The sequence below is a fragment of the Ursus maritimus genome, unplaced genomic scaffold (genome assembly GCF_017311325.1).
Source record: "Ursus maritimus isolate PB19 unplaced genomic scaffold, ASM1731132v1 scaffold_20, whole genome shotgun sequence".
Taxonomy (NCBI): domain Eukaryota; kingdom Metazoa; phylum Chordata; class Mammalia; order Carnivora; family Ursidae; genus Ursus; species Ursus maritimus.
In genome coordinates this window covers 37,882,077-37,909,975 of record NW_024424453.1, presented here as the reverse complement: position 1 = coordinate 37,909,975, position 27,899 = coordinate 37,882,077, and the positions used below count along the sequence as shown (strand labels likewise).

Sequence of the window (27,899 nt, the reverse complement as noted above, 5' to 3'; positions counted from 1 at the left end):
TATGCCCAACCAACTGAACCACCCAGGCGCCTCTAGATGAGTGTTTAAATCCAGACACAAGCATGTGGAGAGAGAGGATCAAGCCAAACTAACATAGTCGTGCTAAGTTGAAACAACAGATCTTTTAGTGCATTTACTATATTTCTCTTTTTATTTCTTTCTTCTTGGCATTTACTCTTCCTGGTTTTCTTTACCTTTTAGCTTGAAAAGTGACTTAACTACCTGATAATACATACCTGAACTGTGCTGCATATCTGCTAAAGTGAACAACTGGCTGAGAGGATGAATAGACTACACTTTAGAGGATGTTACTTAGCATTTTCTTTCTAAATGACCCTGTGTTTGCAGGGTGGTCACTGCTGATTATTTTTCAGAGCTCTCTTGAGAACATATAGCAAATTACCATTATCTTTATATACTTTCATCAACATTAGTGTTCTAATAATTTTATTAAGAGCAATGATTAATGACCATAACAACAGCATTGTATATGTGAGGCATTTTATACCTTTGCACTCTGTTCATGTTTTTAAGTTATTTGGCCTCCATAGCATTCTGAAACCCCATGAAAGACGACGGTATCTCAGTGACTTGTTATTTCAGATCATCTTACAAATTGTTGGGGGCTCAGCTGATACTAGAAAGCAAGTTTATATTGTTTGTGTTCTGCAACTCAAAATGTGGTCCTTGGATCAGCAGCCTCTGTCGCACCATTAGGCTTGGGAAGAATCTCAGGCTGTACTCCAGATCTATTGGAATCGAATCTGAACTTTAACCAGATTCCCTAGATGATCAGTGTAAAAAACAAAGTTTGAGAAACACCCCTCTACTTCCTAAGAAAGGACAACAGAGGGTGTGTTTTCATCCCCAGGGTACTGTAGTTGGGGGGAGGGAGTAGGGAAGGAGAGAGAGAGGGCAGGAGAGGGGGAGGTAGGGGGAAACAGAAGGAGGACTGACAGAGGTATCTGGTGAAGGAAAAAAAATCCCAGTAGGATTTGGGTCTCTCAAGAGGGGTGAGAACTGGGGTTTTGTGGAGGTGGGACTTTCTTGTGAATTTGTAGTATCTTCACTCTGTCACTTTGTATCTGCACTCAGGTTGGAGGCTCACTGTTAAAAAAACGGGGAGGGGGTGAATGAGGAGTGAGGTGGGGTTTTTTCAGGTAGAACTGTAGGCAACCCAGGAGGATAAATAAAGGACCTAAGCACAAAAGGAAAGCCCCTTTCCTGAGCCTCCTGAAGCAGCTCAACCAGCTCATTTCTAATACCTCTAGTTTCTAGATGCGTTTCTCTTCCTCGCATTTCCCCTTAACACTCAGGATCCACTCACTCCATTAAAGCTAGTTGCTCGCCTCTCGGTTTCTTTCTCTCTCCTCAGTCTTGTCTCTTTTCCCGGGCACCCCCGGGCCGGCCCCTCCCTCCGCGCCAGCTTGCACCTCTCCCCAGCTGGGTGCACCTGAGGCTGGCTCGGGCTCCGGACGCGTGCGGAGCGCCACCGGGTGCGGTGGAGGCAGAGGCGCGCTGACAGCCACCTCCAGTCCGCGCCTGAGGGACAACACGCGTGGCTCTTGCTTCAGGGACTGTTTTCCGCTGCAGCCGCTCACGCCTCGCCTCGTGGTGACTATCACCACCGAAGCTGCAGGCGGGCCGTTGTGCGCCCCCGGGGCCAGCCAGCCCGGGTGGCCGCTCCTGCTCCTCCCGATGCCGGGGCCAGGGCGCCGAGCGGCCGCCAGCAGGAGGATGAAGGGCTCGGCCGGTGGAAGGAGAGAAAAGCTGCTGGGGGCGACGAAAGCTCAGCCCAGCCGCGGTAAGTTGAGCGCAAAAGAGGTGTTTCTCGGTTCGGGTGGCGGAGTTGGCTGGGGTGCTGGGCACCGTGCCGGGCTTGTCACCCCGCAGGAAGTGAGGCGCATGGAATGGGCATTTTCATGGTCCACACCCGGGACGGCTCCCTTTCTTGTGTACCCCATAACATCAGTCTGCCCCCATGCCTTTTCAGCTCAGCGCCCAGCAGAGATTTGAGGTAGATGTGGGGGCCGAGGGGTATCGAGGAGTGTCGAGCGCAGAGCTTGAGGGGCTCCCGCTGACTGAGACCAGGGGCAGAGGAAGCCTCGGCGGGGGGCGACAGGGTCAGCCAGGCTCCGGCTGGAGCCGAGGGCTGGGCCACCGAGGAAGGGCCTGTCTCCTATTGGGTGTGTGTGGGGGGGGCGCACTCCCTCCTCGGGAAACCTGGCGAAGTTGTTGGGATAAGAAGGCACAGCGGGCCAGCTTCGTAATTATCTTTTCTTTTTATTTTCTCCCTTCTTCGTCTTGTTTTGTTTTGTTTTCTTTCATTTTTTGTTTCTTTTCAATATCTTCAGGATGCACAGGATTTGCGGGCAGTGTGGGGAGCTACTGTGTTATAGGAAGCCTTCCTCCAGGGGAATAATTTTAACATTTAGGGTGGAGTTGGGGGGTTAAGGGTAAATCAGTGTCCCGGGATCAGATTGCTTCCCTAGTCCAGGGAACTGAGTTCGATGAGAGAGCACAGGGGAAGAACCTTGTGACTTCTTCCATTTGGAGAGAAGTTTTATGGTGGGTGCAAATTGGGGTCAGAAGAAACCTGCCTTGCCCAATACCATGTTGCCGGCCCCTTGTGAAATGCTGAATTCCCTATCTGTCCCTCTTACAGTTCAGATTTGTCTGCATCATGTATTTTTGGAGATGATGGTTGTCTGCTTTAGCCTGAGCTGTGGCTAAAGTAAAAAGGGACGTGATGTTCCTGGGTATTTGAGCATCCCCAAATTCTGGAACCTTGAACTGACTTCGAAGACTACTTTGTGTTCTGTAGGTGTAACTAAGGACTCTGGAGCTGGTGTTTTTTTATGACATTCCTGTGGTGCTTTCTGGGGATGTCATGCGGGAAATTTTTCTCTCTTCTCTTGAGGCTGTTTGCTAGTTGTCTGTTAAAAGTGATTTTCATGTCCAGTCAATTCTGGTTCACCGTGTTCTCTGAAACCAACTGGAAAGGCTTATCTCCCTCTGGGTTTTCATGTCACCCTTGCCCTATACTGGGTAATTTAGTCACTATACTCTGGTGTGTAAGCATGAAAAGCAAATATGGGTCATTTCAAATTATGTAGATTGATGCAGCACAGCGTGTCTGGGGTTTGCTGCAATTTCTTCACATTTCCTTCCAGATGTTCCTCGGAAATTAACTTGAACACTCTATCCATGGAGCTAAAACATAGACTGGGGGAATGGGCAAACATCTTGAGTTAATGTATTATCTTAGATTTCAGTAAATGAAATGCTGGGAGCTCACTGTGTTAGGAAAAAGGAACCTAGGCCAATATTGGATGTCTGGACTGTTTTTGCTCTGTGACAAAGTGTCTGAAGGACCTCTAGGGTCATTTGACAACAACAAGAACTATAGTAATAATGACATCTAACATTTTTCCCCCTTCACTGCACACTAAGCAATGTATTAAGGGCTTTACAGCTCCTATAAATACATAACAACCCCAAGAAGGCAACATCCTTACATCTTCATTTTGTGGATAAGGAAAAAGGAGCCTTAGACATGTAAAATTTGAAAAAAAAATCCAGAGTTAATGTTTTTCAACTCAAGATTGCTGGACTCCAAAATTCGTTCCTTTAGCCACTACACAATCTTCTTGAACCTCATTTGAAAAGTGGGAGTATTATCTGAATTCTAAACCCCATGAAAAATTAGTATGGCAATGACCACATCATAGATTGATTTATTTACAACTATTTAAAATGTTTAATTTAACAGAAATGTTGAACTTAGACTTCAAATCAAATGAAAATTGTGTAGCATTTATGTAATTTGGTCTCCCATCTCTAGAGAGAGCTAAATGCTGAGGTCTTGATGTTCCCCTTGAAAATGTTCCTTCTTTGAGCCCCTTTATTGTAAATCAATAGTAGTATAGTCTAGCCTTTCTCTTAACAATGTGTGATTTATAACATCAAACTTACCTGGTGCTAACATTATGTTTGTATGACTCTCTAGAGTTATCCTGAGGTCTACCTGGACACTCTTATATTTCAGCCAGCTTATAATTAATGCTCAGATCCTAACAAGATGTTGAATTTCTATTAAGAGATACTAGCAGCTTGTTTGAAAATTTCCTTTCTATTTTCAACAGTATTTTCAAAACAATTACACCCCCTGCTATGATTTGCTATTTACTAGGTGTATCAAAAGTTCAGTAATAAAAAATGTTTGCAATTCAACAAAACATAGCGTCTCATCTATGATAACAACTTCTGCTAAAAGATTCACATCCAGTTGAGGGCTTATTTTATCTGAAATTTAATTAAGATGTTGCGTTTCATCCTTAAAAGTGTATGCAGGTAGTTGGGTACACGTCTTTCACTATTTTCTTGTAATCTCCAACTGTATAAATTCATTAGTGATGAGTTCTTCAGATAATTTGTGTTCGTGCTTGTCTAAAGATTTTGAGGTTTTAAAACTAAGAGCAAGAACAACAAATAAGATGCATGTGTCATAATTCTTCACAAGCTGTAATTATGCTTATCTGGGGAATAGTGATATATGTTAAGTCATAGATCTGATTTGCCTGCACATGAATGGAATTATCAGATAGAAGTATATAAATCCATTGGGGTACTAATGATCTTCACATCCCAGATGTGGGAATAGGTTTGGAAAATAGAGAATCTTTGAGAAGTTAAACTATTTTACTATGTTTCATTGCACTCGCATAGTATATTATTGTTTTCAAATAAAACTACATTTCTCTATTCTAGTAAACTAGTGGTTATTCCCATGATTTCTTTTGTTTTAGGGTTAAATTGTGTTTTCTGGTAGTAACTAGCATTGCATGAAATATAAATTTGTGTCTTTTCTCTTGATAAATTTGAAGCCTTAAAAAATCACATTTTGCCTACCATAAACGATACACTTCTGAATATATATGGGTTTTAGCAGGAATAGAAAAAGTAGTGTAGTAATAACTTGCCTAGAGGTTTTAGTTTTTAGAAGTAGATAATGAAGTTGTTATAGTGGTTAACATGTTTAACCTTAGTAATGAAGTATTGAAACTAATTTTGAATATGAATTGTTGAATTGCAAAATACTTTATGAGGAGTATCTTGTAAGTGGGTTAACCTTATAATCACATGAACATGTGTTCTGTGTTTTACAAATTTTTTTCAAGTTTCATATTTACACAATAGGACTATTATTTTATTTGATATTATTTGGTGATTTGAACAACCAGATCTCTGGAAAATGATTTAAACTCGATAAGCATCTGAGTCACATTGATATCACAAACTGAAAAAACTAATATTGGGGAACAATTTTTAATTTTGAATGTTTCAAGAGCTTAGATTTCAAGGTAGGTGAGACTCCTTAGTTTTTTGACAAGTGTTCTAAAAAGAGTTTGAATAAGATAAGGCCTATGGTTTGAACATCAGGCAAGCACTTCAGTAGCGTCTTAGGAAACCTAGATCAGCTCAAATGGAATTATGTGCCTGAAATTCATTAGTGTAATTAATCTTTTGAAGAAGTGAATAACACATTAGAGATCATTTAAAAAATTACGGTACATTAAAAATGTGTTAATTTACATATTCTAGGACCTCCTAAAATTAGGAATAACTCCCCTTTCTGGATTGACCCAGCCTTAACTAAAAAAAAATAAAATTCAATGACAGAGAACTTTCAGGATATTGAGAAGCAGAGATGAATCAAATTTCTTCACAAAGTCTTTATCCCATTTTAAATGTGATTTTAATCATATCCAGATACTGCTGTACCACTTTTAGTGTTTTTCCCAGATTGAGGATGGGATTTAAAGAGTATCTCATTCCTTAACCTACTGATGAACTGGTAGAGAATACTAGAACAGCATTCTAGAGTGGCAATAGGGAACTCTAGACCGTTTAATGACTTTATTACTTTGTCTATAGTGTCATCCAACCATATGTTTCATTTTTTGCCTTATTTGGAACACAAAGGGACAGTTCTCCCTGATCTGGAATTATATGTACCAAAGCAGGCAAACATGCAGCATTCCTAAACTGGTCTTTTAATTGAGAGGTTTACAGTAAAGGAGAGTTCTTACTTTGCATCCATGTGGTTACATAGCCCATCTTCTAGCAAACAGTACTAATCTTGGCATATTTTGATTACCCATTAGAACTATCTGTCACCATGAGAAGAACAAATACTAATACAGTGCAGTGTTAGGGAGATCCATTTGATGATTTAACTAAGAGTTTCTCATAACATGGGGTCAGATGTTTTCTGTTTAGTTTTTTTTTGTGCTCTTGTAATGTGTCCTTTTTTTTGTATCTAAAGAGTTAATCACTGCTGTTTTTATAATTTATTATTCAAAATCATTAGAGTTCTTTCTCCTTTAACAATCTGTCATCTGGGGATGCCTGGGTGGCTCAGCTGGTTAAGGTGTCTGCCTTCGGCTCAGGTCATCATTCTAGGGTCCTGGGATCGAGTCCCATCCCCCACCCCTTGCTCAGCGAGGAGCCTGCTTCTCCTTCTCCCTCTGCTGCTCCCCCTGCTTATGCTCTCTCTCTCTGACAAATAGATAAATAATATCTTTAAAAAAACACACACAAACAAAAAAAGATCTCTCATCTACTCTCAACTGAAATGAAAGAAAAATTAATGAAATGTTTCTATATTATTCTTATTTTACTTAGAGGAATACACTTAAAACTCCAGAAGGCATCCTGAAAAATCTTGATTTTAAAACTGTTTTGTTGAGAACAACTTTTATGAGTTGGTCTCAGTGTACCAAATCTATCCAGAACACCTAGAATTTAAAGAATAATGATTTTAGGTACTGGATTGAGTTCTCAGGTAGTTACAAGTTTTACATTCATAGTACAATTTGGCATTAAAGTTATAGAGACAAAATAGTCATCTAACATGATGTAGCATTTAAGAATGTGAACTCAAGAACTAGAATGCTGTGTTTGAATCCTTGCTCTGTTCCTTAAAAGCTATGAGAGTTTAGTCAACTTAACTGTACATTTTTTGCCTTATCTATAAAATGGTGGTATTAAGTGACCTATCTCATAGGTTGATTGAAGACTTAAGATGATATGCATAAAATACTTCATATATGTCTAGTACTAAGTGAATATGCCATAGATATTAGCTATTTTTAGTCATCATCATATATCAGTTTTCTATAGTTAGTGCACCAGATTGCCACAAACTCCATGGCTTAAAACACAGAAATGTATTCTCTCACAATTCTGGAGGCCAGAAATCTGGCATCAGTATTACCGGGCTGATATCAAGGGATTAGCAAAGGTGTGCACCGTCAGGAGGCTCTGGGGGACCTTGTCTCTTGCAACTTCTGGTGGCTGTTGGCATTCCTTGGCTTGGGGTCACATTACACCAATATCTGTCTTTGTCTTCCCATTGCCTTCTCCTCTGTGAGACTAATTTCCCTCGCTTTTCTCTTACAAGGACATTTGTGATTGCATTTAGGGCCTATCCTGGTAATTCAGAATAATTTCTTATTTTAAGATCCTTAGGTTAATCACATCAGCAATGATTGTTTCCCCAAATAAAGTGAGATTATAACGTTCTATGGGTTAGGATCTCAGGGGCTGGAGTGGGGAGTGGGAGGGTTGGGTACACATTATTTTGTGTGTCACATCATCATCCTCATATTCTTATACTGTGCTAGATATGTGAAAAGATGGCAGAACCAACATAACTAAATTACGGAAAATCTAGAAAGGATCAGAAATTTCATGTATTTTTGAAGCACATTGTCTTAATTTATGTCCAAATTTTGACCAGATTTTTAGATCAAAGACTTCAGGGCAATTAATTCTTTTCTGTTCACATTAACATAATCCAGTCAGTAAATATTTGATGAGTGGTTACTATGTGCTGATAGAGTACTGGTGCTGGGGATATCAATGTTGATGGGAAAAGCAAGGCCCTGGACTCATGGAGCATTTAGTGTATTGAAAAAAGTAGCTAGACAACTACTACCTTTCAACTAGTACTTTTATGAAGTACAGTTGCCTCTTTATGTTTAATCTCAAAATTTTAGGAGCAAAGAATTGCTATTAAACTCACATTAGAGATAAAGAGATAGGCTAAGAAATACACATACACATAGCTAGTACAGGACAACTTTTGAACTCAGTGCCTTCTGGTTGTACTGTATATTATAAAATAAAATGAAAAATTAGGAACAAATATAACAAAATAAATAAAAATGTACTTTTAGCAATATCAACAGAATTTTGTCAACCACATAATTACTAGAAATATCAACTAATAAGATATTATGGTTAATTGGACTTGAGTTTAGCTGAAAAGTTAAGAGCTTTTCTTCTAGAATTGTTATATTTTGTATTTTTTTCTAAAGGATAGTTGATTTTCTGGCCTTAGTGAATCAACACTATTTAATTACTTATTCTTTACCTTTTTTTTAAAAAAATCATTTATTATTTATTTGACAGGGAGAGAGCTCAGGAGTAGGGGGAGTGTCAGGCAAGGGAGAGGGAGAAGCAGACTCCCCGCTGAGCAGGGAGCTGGGATGGATCCCAGGACTCTGGGATTATGACCTGAGCCGAAGGCAGACGTTTAACTGACTGAGCCACCCAGGTGCCCCTATTCTTTGCCTTTTTAAAGAAAATTAATCATAATAAAGAACATAAAATTTGCCATCCTAACCCATTATAAGTGTACAGTTGAGTGACATTAAGTACATTCATATAGTTGTGCAACCATCACCACCACACATATCCAGAACTCTTTTGTTCTTGCAAAACTAAAATTCTATCCCCTTTAAACAGTAATTCCACATACCCTTTCCTTCCATTCCCTGGCAACCATCATTCTACTTTCTGTCTGTAAGATTTTGACTACTGTGAGTACCTCATACAAGTGGAATTGTTTAGTATTTGTCTTTTTGTGACTGGCTTATTTCACTTAGCTTAACGACCTCAAGGTTCATCCAGGTAGTAGCATATATTAGAATATTTCCTTCCTATTATAAGTACATATTGCATTTTGTTTATCCTTTCATCGATGGGCACTTGGGTTGCTTCATATCATACCTATTGTGAGTAATGCTGCCATGAACATGGATGTATAAACATCTCTTCCAGGCTGCTTTCCTTCGTTAGGAATATACCCAGAAGTAGAATTCCTGGATCATATACTAATTCTACTTTTAATTGTTTGAGAAGCTACCATGATGTTTTCCTTAGTGGCTGTACCATTTTTCATTCCCAGTGCACAAGGATTCCAGTTTCTCTGATCCTTGCCAAAACTCATTTTCTTTTTCCTTCCTTCCTTCCTTCCTTCCTTCCTTCCTTCCTTCCTTCCTTCCTTCCTTCCTTCCTCTCCCTCTTTCTTTCTCTTCTTTCTTTTCCTTCCTTCCTCCCTCCCTCCCTTTCCCTTCCCTTCCCTTCCCTTCCCTTCCCTTCCCTTCCCTTCCCTTTTTTCTCTTCTTTCTTTCTTTCGTTCATTCGTTCTTTCTGTTGTTTTAATGGTAGCCATTGTATTAGATATGAGGTGATATGTTTTCATTTGCATTTCCCTAATGATTAGTGTATGGTTTGTATATTGACCATTTGTATGGTTTGTATATCTTTGTATATCTTCTTTGGAAAAATGTCTGTTTAAGTCCCCTGCCCATTTTTTTTTTTTTTAAAGATTTTATTTATTTATTCGACAGAGATAGAGACAGCCAGCGAGAGAGGGAACACAAGCAGGGGGAGTGGGAGAGGAAGAAGCAGGCTCATAGCGGAGGAGCCTGATGTGGGGCTCGATCCCATAACGCTGGGATCATGCCCTGAACTGAAGGCAGACGCTTAACCGCTGTGCCACCCAGTCGCCCCAATCCCCTGCCCATTTTTGAATTAGATTGCTTGTTTTGTTGTTCATGTTGAATTTTAAAAGTTCTTTGTATAGGCGTGCCTGGGTGGCACAGTTGGTTAAGCATACAACTCTTGGTTTTGGCTCAGGTTGTCATCTGAGGGTCGTGATCTTAGGGTTGTGAGACTGAGCCCCACATCAGGCTCCATGCTCAGTGTAGAGTCTGCTTGAGATTCTCTCTCTCCCCCCCCCCTCTCTGCCCCTCCTGCTCGTGCTCTCTCTCAAATAAATAAATCTTAAAAAAAAAATGTTCTCTATATCTTCTGGTTAATCCCTTGTTTGGTATTTGATTTGCATGTTTTTCCCATTCTGTGGGTTGCCTTTTTACTCTGTTGACAGTGTTTTTGATGTGCAGATTAAAAATTTTTCAAAGTCCAATTAGTTCATTTTTTCCTTTGTTGCCTGGGCTTCTGATATCATATCTAAGAAAACGATGTCCCTTCTTTACCTTTTTGGTAATGAGTTTGAGATGTTTTAAAAACAATGTAAAATATTGTTAAATTAATTTACAAAAGAAAGGACTAGAATAAGAAGGAATAGACTATAGTTGCAGACTAAAATATGAATAATTTCACAAATGTAATATTGACCAACAAAGGCCGGAAAGTCCAAAAAGCCTGATTCTATTCACACAAAGTTCAAAATTAAGCTAACCTATGAATACAGCAGAGTTATCAGGGTGGAAGGGGGCAAGGTGCTGAAAATGTTGTGTTTCCTGATTTGAGTGTTGATTACATGAACTAATTTACTTGTAAAAATTCATCAAGTTGTACATATGATTTATGTACTTCTCTGTATTTGAATTATACTTAAGAAAGTTAAAAATCAATTTGTCATTCAGAAGCACATGACAAAGAGAAATTTCCTTAGGAGTAGGAAAGGTGAGTAAAGAAATGCTCCAAGCTATGTTCTAAGGGTTTATTCATTTCGAAGACTTGATCCATAAATTTGGCCCTAAATTTTTAAACAATAGTTAGATCCATTGACACAGATACCATCAGAACTCTGTTGTTCCGGAGAAAAAGAACATTCCTAGGACTGAGACTGGAGGGAATTTTTCCCCTGAGTCTTCATGAAAGGGGAATTGAATGGTGCAGTGAACAACATCTGTGTTGTTAATGTAGCAGAGACTTTCATAGGAATCTTTCTTACAGAGTACCAAGCAGTTTAGTTACTGGATGCTTAACTTTGGCTTAACTCTGGTTTGGCTTAATTTAAGCATTTCAGAGTTTCTGGGGGAATGGAAAAGCCATGTATCCCTTAGACAATGCTTTATAAATTTTGCTCCCTTTCATGACACTTTTCGCCATAGTTCCATGGCAGTGAGCTCGAGTCGACTTTCTTAGACAAATCTGTAGTGCTGGTATTTTTTTTGAAGTGTTAAAAAACTGGAGTCAGATTGACTCTTTGGGGATCCTGAGAAAATGGATACCTTCTAGGAATGAGAGGGTATGAGCAGCTGGCAAGTCCATATTTTCCTAAAGAATTAATAAGTAGGATACAATGAACTAATTTAGATTTCCCTTGACAATTCTTCATAGTTCTTCACAGGCCTCCCTAAGCATCAATAATCTAGATAATGATAGCTACAGTCCCATAGAGAATAATTCCATTATGGCAGGGACCATGTTGTATTAATCTTTCTACCTCTTGTAATGCTTGACAGTGCCTTGAACAAAGTAGGTATCCCCAAAAATTGTTGAATAAATAATTAAATTCCACTCTGTGGTAGACATAGAATTTGTACAAGATTGAGCTAAATAATTATCAGATGCTAACGATAATCCAAAAATTGCATCAAAAACAGCAAAATAATCTATCAGATTTTGGCATATTGTGTCATTTGCTCTCTCCAGAGTAAAGTAGAAACAGCTCAGTTATTGGTTAATTAATGTCTTTAGTCATTATTGTTGAATAATGTCTAATAAAGTTTTTTAGCACCTCATAAAGAAGAGTTTGACTTTAAGAAATTGTTTTCAAAATACATTTTTCAGTTCCTGTGGATTTTGGTGAGCACTCTTTATTTGTAAAAATTCCTTATTAATTAGTGGCATAACTCTTAATTATTTATTAATCATAAATTATGTCTGATGCCAATGCATACTTCTTTGACTCTTTGTAAATAAAAAACCATAACAAGTTAGCCTGAAGAGATGATACCAGAACTTTAAAAAAATGTTTTCTCTTTTTAGATCATAAATTAGAACATGATTTCTCAATTTAAATTTTCAAAAGTTGAAGGGGAACCATTCAGAACTCAAAGGAAGTTAGAAGAAAGGATTTCTTCCTTAAGAGATTGCCTTTACTTTGTTAAATTATGATGTTTTAGCAGGCATAAGAAAGTTTGAGAAAAACTAAATACTATTCAAGGTAGAAAAGATTGCCATTACAAATGATGGGATTCACATTTCTATGTCCATTTAGAGCAAGACTTCTTTTCCTGTTAATGCACATAGTAAAATCTTACATTGAAATAGTGTTTCACAGAATACAGTAATGACAGCTGTATTTTCTTATTTGTTTCTTTCCACAAATTAGGGGGGTAGGTGTTACCATTAGCCACATTTACTTTTTTTTTTTAAGATAAGGAAACAAAAGTTCAAGTGATTTTGCAAGGCCAAGTAACTTGGAGGTAGCAAAGTTGGATCATGAACCCACCATGTCTGACTCAAACCGTGATGTTCTCTGTGCTACACTGAATAGTTTCCTTTACTTTTCACATGCGCAGGGAAATAGCTTCTGTTAAGTCTATCATACATTGGAATGAATTACCGGGGACAATGATAGTATATGACTGGAATGGAGATGAGAACAATCAATAAATGACAGTATTAAGGGAGTACTAATGAAACTTTAATTTGAAAATTGCTCTGAAATGTATTCCAAGATAGGTTTTATAACCATACTCAGATTTGATGTGAAGATAAACTAATTTTATGCAAATGCTAAAGTGACTTTAACAGTTATGTTATATACCTTGATGGCGTCCTTAAGGAAAATTGTCAGGACCATTAATAAGTTTCTAAATTGATTAGGCTAATTTGGTACTCCAAAAGGCATCTTCCTATAAATTAATGCTGCCTATTACATTCTGATTATAGCAAATTGCTTACTTTCCATGACCAAGTTTGAAAGCTTCCAGTCTCTGCATTTTTGTGCTTTCCCAGTTGTTGGCTTTCCATTTGGTCTTGCCACATCAGAACAATGAATCATCTTGTCCATTAGCTGAGTTTGGAAATTCTGTGTTATTCAATGAATTTGTTTTTACTCCATCCCTTTGATAATTTGAAACCTGGCAACTTAACTACTTTCCCAAATGTGTTTGTGATGCAATGTCAACGAGTTTTGTTTTGAACAGCAAAAGACTGCAGTGTTATTTTTTTTCATCTTTATAAATCAAATGCAATATTTTAATAACTGACATTGTGTGCTTCAGAATAATAAAAGGTTTAAGGTAATAGTAGCGAGTGATCTCTAGAGGGGCAGCATAATCAAATAATATTAGAAGGCTCTCAATTTTTATAACCTGATGGAAACAGAAATGTGCCAACTGAGTGATCACCCTGATTATCAGAATCTCATAGGAATACACAGTTATTCATTTCTATTCCATGAATTCCTAGTAAAGGAGAGTCAAAACATTAAAGTCAAAGTGTTATTTGTTTCTAACACTTAAAGCATGAGGTGAACAGAGGGACACATAGTGAGACAACGTATGTCAACAGAATGTGCCTCTCATGCCCCCTACAGTGAACAGGGCATACAAGGGCATTGGTATTTGTTCATTTTGAAAGAATTTTTAAGATTTCATGCCATTGCTTTGCTATTAAAATAAACAGCATTGGATCTTGGAAGTTGGCTCTTACTGAAGCATGAGTAGAGTCTAGTAAAAATGATGGTAATAAATTATCAAAATTTGGTTGATTGTCATAATGTGTATAGAGAATACAGTAAAGTATGTCCTTTAGAATACTGCCAAGCACTCCACAATACTTATTATTTGGAACTAGAATCATGGTGCTGATTCCGTGAATATGGCTGTGTGTGTGTATGCGACTATAATATGTGTCCACATACTAAAGTAGTTTGGAAGTCATTGGGAGGTTAGTTTGAGGATGGTTTGGCATATTTTTGTGGAAAATCGTAAAAGTAGTTCACTCTAAAAGAAAATTACCAGGCATATGTTTCAAAGAAAAAAATCATGCTCTTCTAATAGTCTAGTAAAGGTTTATTTAGCTCTTACTTTATTAGTTCAGAGTTCAACTGTGAATGCACTCCAAGATAACATTGAAAATGTCCCCAAAGAGAATATTTGTTAAAGCTAGTCAAGTGGCTGTGATTTTAATAGGATAATCCCAACCTCATGTGTCATGACGTTTGTAGCTCTTCTTTTGCCTTCCATTCAAGTAAGAAAGTGATCCCATAAACAATTTTGAGAACTTTAACTCTCTGTTAAAAATACCTTTTCATTGAACATTATGCTGCCTTTACTACATATATCTCATTCTCTTTTACAACCCACAGGGAAAAAAAAATCATATGGCCAAGGAATAGAAATGATATCATACGTTCATTTTTTTTACATATGATTTATAACTAGTTTTCATGCCAGTGAGAGATTTACTATATCTGTAGGGCATCATTTCCTGTCATTTCTACTAGTATTCCTATTGTCGTCTCAAGCTGAGTTCATCATTTTGCCCCTAAATTCAGCTCCATTTCTTCTTTACTTGACTTTTTCTTTCAATACCAAGACTGTTTTCTCAGAGTTTAACTATTTGTGTACATTAAATAGCAGATACCAATCTTGACTTACAATGACAGCAATTACCTTGTTAACATTTTTTGTTAATAATCATGAGGAACCTAAAAAAGTCCTATAGTTAGTATCATTAAATTTTTTTTCAGATCTCACTATTACTGTGACCAGTACTAAATTTCATCAATGTGCCCAAAATAGCAGAGCATCTACAAATATTCAAAAAAGTTTTTCCTTTATTTTTGAGCACAATGCAAAAGCTATCTATTTTATTTTTCTTTCTTGTAAAAGGCTAATACCAGCTCATTTTTAAGGAGGTATTGGATTCTGCAAGACAGAAAAATCTCTTGGAAGTTGTGTAATATTTCTGTATATATTTTAATTTATTTGAATCAATTCCAGCCTCCTCCTAGCATTACCCAATGATGGTAGATTGAAAATGGCCATGCTAAGAGAAACATTCCACAATTATATTTTTATTTTGTTCCTACAAATTAAGTCAAAATAGGCAAGCAGGTTTTCATATTTCTCTTCTTTCTTTCTTTCTTTCTTTCTTTCTTTCTTTCTTTCTTTCTTTCTTTCTGTACAGGGAATCAAAGCATCATACTTTTTGCTAGATGTCAGAAAGGGGTCATCTGCTTCCATTTCCTGGGTTCTGAGCCTGGATGTGTAACGAGATGGGTTGTAGGATTATGATATTGGGTCAGTAAATCACATAGATGGTTCTTACAACTTTGGAGATGAGTATTTGCTTTTGCCATTTAAAATTTCAGTTACAACTGGACATCCATTCTCAATGTTGTTCGTTCTTCTGATGCTCAGTGTGTGCCTTCTTATAATGGCCATTCTAAATTTTGTCCTGCATTTCAAATCCTGGGTCCAATGTCTGCTCTTAAATTCAGAATCTTATCTGGTTTCTCCTTCTCAGGTGGAATAAAGATTATTAGATAGGCATGCCTTCAAATTTTCCTTCTCTCATTATCAGTCATAACTTTATTTATAACCATCCTGATTCACATACATCTCTATCTCAAAAGAATTGCTGTCCTAATGCCCGCTTACCTATTTTATGATCCCACTTCCTCCTGGTACCTCTTAAACATTTTATCAATTACTCATCCTCTCTCTTAAAACTTCACTCTCTCTGGGGCGCCTGGGTGGCGCAGTCATTAAGCGTCTGCCTTCCACTCAGGGCGTGATCCCGGCGTTCTGGGATTGAGCCCCACATCAGGCTCCTCTGCTAGGAGCCTGCTTCTTCCTCTCCCACTCCCCTGCTTGTGTTCCCTCTCTCGCTGGCTGTCTCTCTGTCAAATAAATAAATAAAATCTTTAAAAACAACAACAACAAAAAACCAACTTCACTCTCTCTTTCCATCTCCTCTCCCTCCAGATCTGCTATACTCTCCTTTCTATATAGAATAATGTCCTTCAGGCTGCTGCCCTAAATCTCTCCTTGTAATCATTGTCAAACTTTTGGAAAGGGCAGTCTCTGTGCTTTTCTTTCATTTCTTTACCTCAATTTGTCTTACTTCTGAGACACTCTTCAAGGGTTACACACGAACTTTATGTCAAGTCCAAAGGTCTCTTTTCAATATTACTTAGTCCTGAACATACTGAAATATTTGACTCTGCTGACTGTCCTTGTTATTCATTCAACAAATACTTATTGAGTGCCCAATACAGCGTAAAATACAAAATCTGGAAATATGGATAAGATTCAGCATTTTATTTCCAGGAACTTAAAGTTAACTGGGAAAGGGGGAAATGATCAATTTAAAATAGAACATATAAAATGCTTATAGTGATTAGGTCTGTTTACTAATCAGTCACTTGGAAGGATTGCAGTACTCCACTCTCCTGAAGTAAGGTTATGACATGTCATTTGCTTTGGCCAAGAAAATGTGATTGGAAGTGATTTGTCATTTTTTGGCCAAAGACTTTAAAAGCTGGTGTGTGGTTTGTTAGTTTCCTTTCCTCCTTCACAGAGACCAACAATGTTTCAGATAGTGGGGGCTTTGATAGCTCAGGAAGTATCAAAGTGAGGATAATTTGCAGTGAAGGCCCTGCTCATCTGAAATGAACATGTTGTGTGAGCAAGAAGTAAGTCTTTGGGGACGCCTGGGTGGCTCAGTCAGTTAAGAGTCTGCTTTTGGTTTAGGTCATGATCTTGGGGTCCTGGGTTCAAGCCCTGCATTGGGCTCCCCACTCCGTCGGGGGCCTGCTTCTCCCTCTCCCTCTCCCTCTGCCTGCCACAACCCCCTGCTTGTTCGCTCTCTCTCTGTCAAATAAATAAATACAATCTTTTTTTTTTTTTTCTTAAAGAAGTAAGTCTTTGTTTCCTTAAGTCACTAAGATTTTAGGACTTTGTTACTGCAGTGTAACCTAGCATATCCTGACTGATGCAGTGCTACAGGAAAATATAAAGTACTGTGAAAATAGAACCCTGCACTTCCACGCTTCTACTAGACTTTTCAGACAGTATGTCCCAATGTCACCTTGAACTCAGCATATTAAAAATAAAATTTCTTTAAAAAAATGAAAGTAATTGCTAAGCAGTTCGTGATTGAATTTAATTGTCTTGCCTCTAACTGAAAAGTGATGGAGGGTCTGTAAGAAAATGAATTCACAACCAACTATATGCATTTCTTAATGTGCTGGTTATTGTATTTTAGGGCTATTCTGAAGTTTGTATTTCCTTCTCTACAAACTTCTTGAAACTTAAAAACATTTCAAGTTAGAGATTTGGGGATAATGATATGCTTTGGTCTATTTTTCTTCCTATCTGAAAGCTTCATTGTGTTAAGGCTGGAAAAGTACTATGTAATTATGTGTGTGAACTTCTTGATAATCTCAATGATGGAATTTTCTTTTTATGTGCAAATGCTTATTCCTGCACTTTTCATATAATTAATGTGCTCACAATAATATAGGACCTATTATAACTTGCTATCTCATTTCCTATACATACTGAAGAGAGAGTATTGTCTGGATGGTAAATGTTTTGCTCACTTAATGGTAGACTCTGATTTTGTTACCACCCTTAGCTCTTGTTCTTGATATTTTATATCATCTTTTACTTTCTTTTAAATATCTCACCAAAGACTTTATTTTGTAACACGTCCAATAATATATATAAAACTGAGGATGACGTTGAACGGACCAAACCTTTAGAATGCCCTTAGCTTTGATTTGTGCTCATATTTGTTACATTATTGCTCTGTCTTCATCTCTTTTTTTTTTTAATGATTTTTTATTATATTATGTTAGGCACCATACTCTGTCTTCATCTCTTAAAGAATTAAGCCATAACAGTCCCCATTCTATTAATCTATGTAATCTAATATTGATTCTTGAAACCTATCTTTACATTTCTTTGAAAGATTTGGTATATGGAGAATGATTTGGGACACAGAATTCCAGCATTGAGAGCCTGCTAACATTTGATTGAGTTGGGAGTTTCTGTGGCCATGAGGAAGGATACCATGATGTTTGCCCTCTTTTTGCCTCTTTCCTCTTCCCTTCTCTTAGGCCTACCCTCCCTCTCTGCTGCCCCACCTCCAAATACCCCCATTAAAAACACTTTCCTTAAGAAATCAAGGTGATACTGAAAAATCCCATAAAGATAACAGTCAAAACAACAGTGTGTGTAAAATTTAACACTCCATATGCATCAAAATATACCTCCTGTGGGATTTGCTGTTTCATGTGTGGAGCATTTTACAAATGCTCAATAATAATGCAAAACAGGGTATCTGTGATGTATAAACACAGATGCTTTGGTTAAATACTGTTTTCATTGTTTGGTCTCTTGGTTTCCACCTCCAGCTAGTCACTGGAACCCAAAGTAATTAAATCTCAAGCTGCTTAAAACATGCCCATGTGCTCCCACAGGCATATACCCATATATGAAATAAGAGTTTTTATTATCCCACATATGTTTTTCACATGTTTGTTCTTTGGAAAGGAATTGGAAGTATTTGTAACCTATATGCGAAATAATACTAAAAGGATAACACATGGAATTCACTACATTAAGTATCTATTTATTGCAATACAGCTTTTCATGTTTCATAGCTTCTGTACATCATGATTTGGAAATATATCTTTCCTAGTCTACAGGCTCCACCATTAAATTTGTTATGCAGTTGTAAACTGTGTATGCTAAAAATTCTTTATTCCTTGAGTTAAGGACAAATGAATATTCTTTTCTTACACTCTATAGATGATTCAAAGTCATAATACCTTTTAGATTGCTTCATATTTGGTGATGATATTCTTTTGAGTTTACAAAAATTTTCTTTTTTTCCTGGAATCTATCTTTCATTCATTCATTCTTTCTTTTCTTTTCTTTTCTTTTCTTTTCTTTTCTTTTCTTTTCTTTTTTCTTTTCTTTCTTTTCTTTCTTCTCTTTCTTCTCTTTCTTTCTTTCTTTCTTTCTTTCTTTCTTTCTTTCTTCCTAATGGAGGATCTTTTTCTTCATCATCTTGCTAATGTTGTCCAGCTTCTTCTAATTACTTGGAATCCATATAAGGATCCTTCTTTAAGTTTTCATGAATTCACTGGTTTCTAGGTTTCCATTGCTTTCTGGGCCCCTCAGACAGCTTCCACTATGAGATTTTATTTCATTTTTGTATGCTCCTATTTTCTTCTATTTCATATTTCCCATGTCATCATTTTCCTGGATCTTACTGTCATTTTACTGGAATACATATTAGGTAACTTCTGTTAGAAAGGCTGTGTGTGATGTAAAATACATCTGAGTCTTTGCAGTAGAGTTTACAACATATATCCAGTGCTTTAAAATGTATATATCATTTGATATAACAAATGTGTGGGGATTTCTTCTAAAATGAATTTAATGAAAATATTATACTATTTATAAAGAGTTCATGATAAGTTCATAGTTACAAATCCTTTGCAAGACAATGGAGACTATGTAAAAGACCTCAAAATGCATCCTAGCAACTTGATGGGAGGTAACCAAAACACATCTATTGACATTAAATTACACTTACTATAATGTGAATGAATAAAAAGAATCACAATCAAATGTAGATTTTAATTTTTATTCATTTTTATCATTACAGGTGTATAATAAGGGTTATAGACAGTGTTGTGCAATAGGATGTTCTGTGATGAGGGTAATGTTCTATATCTGTTTTGTCCAATATATTGTAGCCACTGGTCACTTAAGGTTATTGAGCATTTGACATGTTGTTAGTGTGACTGAGGAACTTAATTTTTCACTTTGTTTAACTTAAATAACCACAGCACCATATTGAACAACACAGGTGTAGAAAACTATTATGTTCCAAGGTGTTAATCATGATTGTTTCTAGTAGGGATCATTGATTATAGGTTTTCTTACTTTTTTTATTCTCATCTATATTTTTAAAATGAAATTTATGTTAAAAACAGCACAGGAAACTTTATTTTTAAGAAAACATGCCTGATAGATATTGTTAAACTATGAAAAACCATGGCATTTAAATCATGATTTAATGTTTTAATAATATATAAACAAATTGTTCATTTCTTTAATATCAACATTTCTGCCATATTTTAGAAATAATTAAATTTTCATAAGGGATCTCCTGTCTCTTGGATCAAGTTTGTGTTTTATTTATTTATTTATTTATTTAAAGATTTTATTTATTTATTCAACAGAGATAGAGACAGCCAGCGAGAGAGGGAACACAAGCAGGGGGAGTGGGAGAGGAAGAAGGCTCATAGTGGAGGAGCCTGATGTGGGGCTCGATCCCATGACCCCGGGATCACGCCCTGAGCCGAAGGCAGACGCTTAACCGCTGTGCCACCCAGGCGCCCCCAAGTTTGTGTTTTAAAGAACAGAAAACTATTTTTAATAATAGCAACAATGGCCAGCATTTATGAAGACTTACACTAAGTGCCAGTCACTGATTAACATGTACTAACTCATTTAATTCTTATGGCATACATTTGAAAGATATGCAGATACGTTCTCCATCTTACATAAAGCATCTGAGGCATGGAGAATTTAAATAGGTTTTCCCAATTACTTAGCTAGGATATAGGGGTGTGGAGGGCAAGATTCTGACTTTCAAACCCAGGCAGTATAAAAGCCCTATAATTAGCATAACTCCATCCACATTCAGCAGAGAGATTTCTAGTGAGAAGGAGATGGAACATTAGATTTAAGAGAGAAGATAAAGCAAGAAAAAGGTAAAGGAGTTGAGAGTTCGTGTGTGTTTGTGATAAAGTTTTTCCACGGAATTTAGGTGAATAAGATGGAAAATGAGAGCAGAGCAGAGGAAAGAGGAGCGTTGAGATGTGGTGGGTAAGAGATAAAAAATCATGTCAGTTCTGGTAGAAGAACATGTGAGCAGGAAAGATAGGAGGTGGTAGTCAGAGAGTGGGATGTCTGAGATTTAGGAGGGGTTTCACTTATTTGCAGTTAAGACTATAGATACAAGTGTATGTAGCTGGGGTAGGATAGAGGGTATGATCACTGTGGGTTAAAGAATTGAAAGAACAGGCGTGGGAAGGGCATCTACATGCATGAAATCACCATGACATATGACAGGAATAGTTTTGGAGAGAGTGATAGTGAGCCAGGAACTAAAATCTTGTAGTGGTTTGTGGATGACCACACCAAGGAAGGGGCCAGGTGCTGCAGTGTGCTGTCATGTGATTCACTGCCATGTTCTATTGTTCCTTGTAACCCCAGGTTCTGGCATGTAGTAAGCAGTTGTATCAGGACGTCAGGAATTCCAGCTGGGCCTCTTTCCTGCACCTGGTGCGGGGCTACCACAGAGACTACAATAATAAATCAGGGAGGAGTAATTGTATCTTGCAGGAAGGTTCCTGAGCTGCTGACCTTGATGAACATGATGCTGCTGGGGCATGGATATGGTCCAGGAGATGTGGTGGAGCTCATAGAAGGAATGCTGAGGGCACAGCCTGTGTTTCCACCCTTAGCATGGCACAGATAAATGAATTTCCATGGATAGAGGGCCATCCACTGGGTGAGGAGATTCCAGCAGCAAGAGGCTTTCGCAGGGCTGATGGGTTCAGGTATGACCAGATCACCCACACCAGGAAATTGCTTGAGGTGGTGGGAGTGAGGAGTATGACAAGTGTAGTCCTCTTGGGTGCTGCCCACACAGAGGAAATAAGCAGGAAGCAGTGTCTAAGATCACTGTTGGCTTGTGGGATTGTTCAAGTAAGGAAGAAACAATCAGAAGAAGACGACAGATGAATCTCCATGGGCTAGCACGGGAAAAAATAATCTTTTCTTCCTACCTCATCTGCAGTAGAATAGGAAACTTTCTGGGGTGGAAAAAAAGTTTTGACATCAGCTGAGGCCTCATGTCCTTGCAGGCAAAACTCCAGAGCTTGGAGGAAGGAGGGGAAGAGGAGAGCATATAACCCAGCACAAGACTCAAGTTTTAAAATGGTTATGAGTGGCTCTTGGTAACTGAAACAAACTCCTAGATTACAGAATTAGACTGAAATCTTGTTAGGGGAGCCTGTTGCCTAAAGCAAAAGGAGACTTTAACAGAAAATACTTGATAGCAGTTTTTAGAAATCTGTGTATGCCCCAGATTTTTACTGACCGAATATTTGTAGAGTGAATGAATAACTCAGACTCTATTACAACTCAATATTATGTACTAAAGACCTGAGACGTTTGTACATACATCTTTAGTGACAGGAAATTACAGAGACCTGGTGGCTAGGTCCTCAACAGGTCAAGATGAAGCCACTCTTCTAAAAATGTGTTAGGAAATAATTATGTTGCAGGAATCAAAGATCCAAAGAGAAATTTTAATTTAGAATCCAAGAATCTTAAGACAACTCTCCATCTGGGCTGTGAATTACACTTCTCACCTCAGAAAATGCAAGCCTCAGTCACACCATGTCATGCACAGGAACAGGGTCACGTGTAATTGTGAAAATGGGGCTCTGCTAACCCTGATGGATAGAAACTATCACAAACACTTTGTAATACTTTTGTGAACTTTGATCCTATGCCTAATTGAACATTGTCATGATCTCATTAGATGAGGAATTAAAGGAGCTCTTCCTGAGTTTTAAGCAGGAAACTGATAACTTCTGTCTTACTTTTTTTCTCCTTTAGATTTTATTTTATATATGCTAAGAAAAGTAAGGATTGCAAACTACCTTGAATTTCAAGTTATTACAGACTTCTCAGGCTTGCAGGGAGAAAGAAAGTCTGTGATCTCCATTGTGCTATGCAGTCACATCTTTCTTGCCTCTGTGGAAATGTCTGTGGCTGCCTCAGATAAGGAAACATTGATGTATTCCTTTTATGTTGGCTACATGAATAATATGAGGTAATGATGCAAAGCATATATAAAAGAAAGTCGTGCTTAAGGGTCAGTGAGAAGAAACAAGAAATTCTTTTCTTTCTCTTCAAATTGGCACCATTTTCATTGCATATTTGGAAGGGAAAATAGTTTAAATCTCCCACTCATACTTAACCTGATTTTTGAATTACCCCCCTGCCCTTTTTTGGTAGGGAGGGAAGCAATTTAGATCTTTATACTATGAATTCTGTGAATCCCATAATTGTGTCATTACTTGGAATCAATGTTGAAGATACGAGTTAATCTTAAACATGCTTTGTGCTGATGGCTATTTATTTAGTCTTAAACTACTACCATTTTTCACTGTTGGCATGTTTGCATTGCATTTTCAGCTTACTCTGATTATATGGAGTTCTTGGATATATTTGTATTTGAAGCAATTTAGTTATGGCAAGCGTAGTACTTATATTGCAGCTTGGTGTGTAAAAATCTGATTCAGATTTTTGAAATGCGCTGTCTAGGAAGTGACACTTAAAGTATTTTTTTAGCCAGTTTGTCCAGGTGTTTCAGCAGTTACGCTTGTTAATTTTTAGTAATTATATCTCTTGTGTCTGAATATCTCTTTGAGCAGACTATTTCTGGAATATAGATTGTTCTAGAAAGTTCTAAAAAAGAGTGGTCTAAGGAGAAACCATAAGTGAACATTATATTGCTGTGCTTTTGGGGGGAGGATTTTGATAGAATCTCATAGACTTTACAATGCAGTGTATTTGTTTAGCTAAATTAAAATTGCTATTTTTGTTGTCAAACATAAACAATTCTGACTACTTTGCATTTCTATCTTATAACCTGGTTAGTTGTTTTATCAGTCTAATTACTTTTTTAAATTAAACTTTTTATTTTGAGATAATTGTAGATACACATGAAGTTGTAAGAAATACTACTAATTACTTTTTGCTGATGTCAGTATAGCACTGTGGGTAAGAATATGTGCTGAATTAGAAAGAAGCAGGTATATTCAACCTGGTCTGACATGTCCTAGTTATGTAATCTTGTGCAGCCTCACTGAGAGTTTCTTCATCAATTAAGTGTGAAAAATAATTTAAATCTTTCAGGATGATTTTAGATGCACTCAGGGTATAGAGTGCACCTGCCACTCCTTAAGTGGTGGTTATTATTAACAGTATCTTTAAGGTGTTGTGATGAATTACAGCTTTTTTTAAACCACAGAATAGAGCTCCCACATAGCAAAACACAATGGAATGTATGCTTAGATTTATACATTTGTACATTTAAATATTTATGCACTTAATATGGGTACTCTTTGAAGAATGGATCCATTCCATAAAGGAAGCTATAATTACTTATGGAAAAACTCCGAATGTGTATCTTACTTATAAGAAAAATTATTTCTTGGAGTATTGTTACTTGGATATATGGTTATCCTTTCCACTGAATTATAAGTTCCATGAATATAATGGCTAAATAGAGAAATAGTGTTTGGCACACAGTGTGTCTTCCAGAAATATTAATTAAGGTTTTGCCAAGGTTTGTTAAGTCCCAAATCAATAGCTTCCAGAAATAGATTTGTTTTGAGCTAGTGTCCTACATGCTTATCATTAATAGAGTTTGATTAATTGTGGAGAATAATTTTCATATTCAACATTCTATTAAGATTTCATCCACACTTAGGTTCAAGGGTGAGTATGTAAACAGATGGGTAATGCCAGTCTAAAGAGTTCAGCACAGAGAAATTTTTACTTAGATATTTCCCAACTACACATCTCTTTCTTTTTCTTTTTAAAAAATAATACTGAATTTCAAGTGAGGAGACACTTTAAATAATGCAAAATGGAGGCACAATCATAAATAACAATTGACTTAAAATGTTAAAACAGTTGTACATGTTTTGTTTTGTTTCTAGTCTAAACCACGAGTAAGGAAAAATAATTTGTATAAAATCAGTTTGGCCTAGAGTCTTGGGTAAGTCGTATAGGTGTATTGGACATCCAGAACTGAAGTATTGTGAATTCATTCATAGGATAGAAGAACATTTTAGTAAGTTCTACTGAACATTGTGTAGTTATATCCTGAGCAAATGAATTTAACTTAAGTGAGTTCACTTTTACTTATATTCAAGTTTTATTTCACATTTTACACAGTTGCGTTATTATATTTCTTCACCCTTGTTTAGTAATATTATGCTTATATCTTGTATCTTACATTATTAATTGGTTAATGTCCTACTGTACAATTCAGAACACTAAAATAAAATTAATAACAGTGCCTAGAAGTTTATAGAAGTTAGTAGTTCTTAATACACTTTGGAACATCTTTTCATTTTGTTCTCCCAATAAGTATGGTGAGACTCAGATTATAAATATTACATTGGAAACTGCCTAAGAACTCAGGTGCCCCTTTGATTTGTGGTCCAGTGCATTTATCATCTTCCACCAATCCTTGATTATAAGTGGCTTCTGTTTTTTTAAATGAGAAATACCAGACACAGTAAAGCATTGGGTTTGGTCCCAGAAAAGTCAAACCTCATAAAAAATGTTTTTAAAAATATATGCATTTGCATTATTTTGTTTATTTCTCACCCTTAGTACTAGCATGTGGGTTAAGAAAGGCAGGTGTCACCAGTGTACCACTTGAGGACTAGACAGGGAGCTAAATGATTTACTCAGAGGTCGGCACTGCTCCTGGACCTCATAACTTGTAGCTCCACATAGAGCAGTCTTTTAGTAAACCACAGTGTTTCCACACAGTGCTCTCACTGCCACCGTTTGTTCACATTGTAACAGTGAATGTAGTGAATGGGTAACTCCTATCATAATTACCTTGGGTTAGCTTGATGGTCGGCTGCTGCTACTGTTATTCAGCCAAACGAGCATTCGTTCATTCACTACAGACCTTCCTTGAATCACTATGGGATTACACCCCAATAAACCCATCGTAAGTTGAAAATATCCTAAATCAAAACGCATGCAATAAACCTATTCTACCGAACCTCATAGCTTAGCCTAGCCTACCTTCAGCATGCTCAGAACACTTACATTAGCCTACAGTTGGACAAAATCATCTCACGCAAAGCCTGTCTCATTATCAAGTATTGAATACCCGTGTAATTTACTGGATACTGTTCTGAGAGTGAAAGACAATGTTTGTAAGTGTATGGGTTGTTTACCCTCCTGAGAGTGTGGCTGCCTGGGAGCTGCTGCTGCCACTGACCAGCAACACAACAGAGGATTCTACCGCCTGTCACTAGCCTGGGGGAGGATCAAAATTCAAAGTTTAAAGTGCAGTTTCTATTGAATGCATATTGTTTTTGCACCATGGTTAAGTCAAAAGGTCATAAGAGATTGTAAGTGGACCCATTATAAGTTGGAGACCATCTGTACTTCATGGACTCCTTCCATTCTTTGAAGCATTTAATGTGTGTTAAGTACTCGGCCTGCTAAGATGACTATATACTGGGGGGTTTTGTCTTGTTTTGTTTTGTTTTTTTGCCCTTGAGAAATCTATAATCTGGGGAAAGAGTCACAGGCTTCTGCATTTTAAGCAAATATTAACCTAAAAGGAGATTAATTCTGTAAATAAGATAGAAAGATTAATTACTTGATTCATGAATGTAACAATTAGCATTTGCCCTGGTTGGAATCATTTGCTCTCAGATACCTATCAGAGAAAACAACTTTATCTATTTATACTATTTGGTAACTAGCTTTGTTTACATGCCTGTATTAGTTTTTCTAGGATTGCCATAACAAAGTACCATACATAAACTGGGTGGCTTAAATAACAGAAATGTATTTTCTCATCGTTCTGCTAGCCAAAAGTCTGAGATTAAGTTGTTGATAGGGTTGGTTTCTTTGAGGCTTCTTTCCCTGGTTTGTAGATGTCTTTTTCTGCATCTTCACATAGTCTTCAACCTCTGTGTCCTAATTTATTCTTCATATAAGGACACCAGGAATAATGGATTAGGTCCCATCCTAATGACCTCACTTTAACTTAATTACCTCCCAAAAAGTTCTTTCTCTTCTTACAATCACATTGTGAGGCAATGGGGGTTAAGACATCAGTCTGTGAATTTTGGGGGGACATAACCCACAGTAATGTCTAACAATGGGCTTAATTTTTTTTTTAAAGTCTATTAAACAACTAGTTGCTTCTTTTCTCCTATAAATGTATTCTCCATGAAAGACATACAGCAGGGTAAAGAACATATACTATTGATTTTCTAACTGTAGACTTTGTTTAGATTTCATACATGCTGCAATTGTCACAGAATGGCAAAAATGAGGATACTACAATTTTCTCTGGAATTTATTCATGTTTTTTAAAAAAATAAGACACAACAATCATGTTGAAGGCAAGCTCTAGATTTGTACTTTCCATTTTATCCAATCTAGTTATTTGAGTGGTGGTTGGGTTTGTAGAATTTTCTTTATTTATATGCAAAATTTAAGTTTGAGACTATGAACTCCAATATGAATGCAGTTTTAGAAATTTTGGTTTCCAGATGCCTGGGTGGCTAAGTCTATTAAGCGTCTGCCTTCGGCTCAGGTCATGGTCCCAGGGTCCTGGAATTGAGTCTCACATTGGGCTCCCTGCTCAGTAGAGGGCCTGATTCTCCCTCTCCCTCTGCAGCTCCCCCTGCTTGTGCTCAATCTTTCTCTATCAAATAAAATCTTAAAAAAAATTTTTTTTTTGGTTTCTAAGATTTCATAAGAGTTTTTGCTATCCCTTTGTGAAATCCGTGGTGTTATGGCACATAAAATTAGCTAGTCTTTTTTTTTTTTTTTTAAGATTTTATTCATTTATTTGTCAGAGCACGAGCAGGGAGGAGGGGCAGAGAGAGAGGGAGAAACAGACTCCCCACTGAGCAGGGAGTCTGATGTGGGACTCTATTGCAGGACCCAGGGATCATG

At 37.2% G+C, this 27,899-nt stretch overlaps 1 protein-coding gene across 2 annotated transcripts in view; it reads left to right on the top strand.

Annotated features, from left to right (window-relative positions):
- Window positions 1-1,687: 1,687 nt before the first annotated feature.
- The window catches only part of ZNF385D (zinc finger protein 385D), an 849,127-nt gene continuing 822,915 nt past the window's right edge, over window positions 1,688-27,899 (top strand). For both annotated transcript variants that reach the window (XM_040636861.1, XM_040636860.1), the window contains exon 1: window positions 1,688-1,804. In XM_040636861.1, coding sequence (XP_040492795.1) covers window positions 1,699-1,804 — 106 coding nt within the window. In that variant the 5' untranslated portion in view covers window positions 1,688-1,698. The remainder of the gene's footprint in view (window positions 1,805-27,899) is intronic.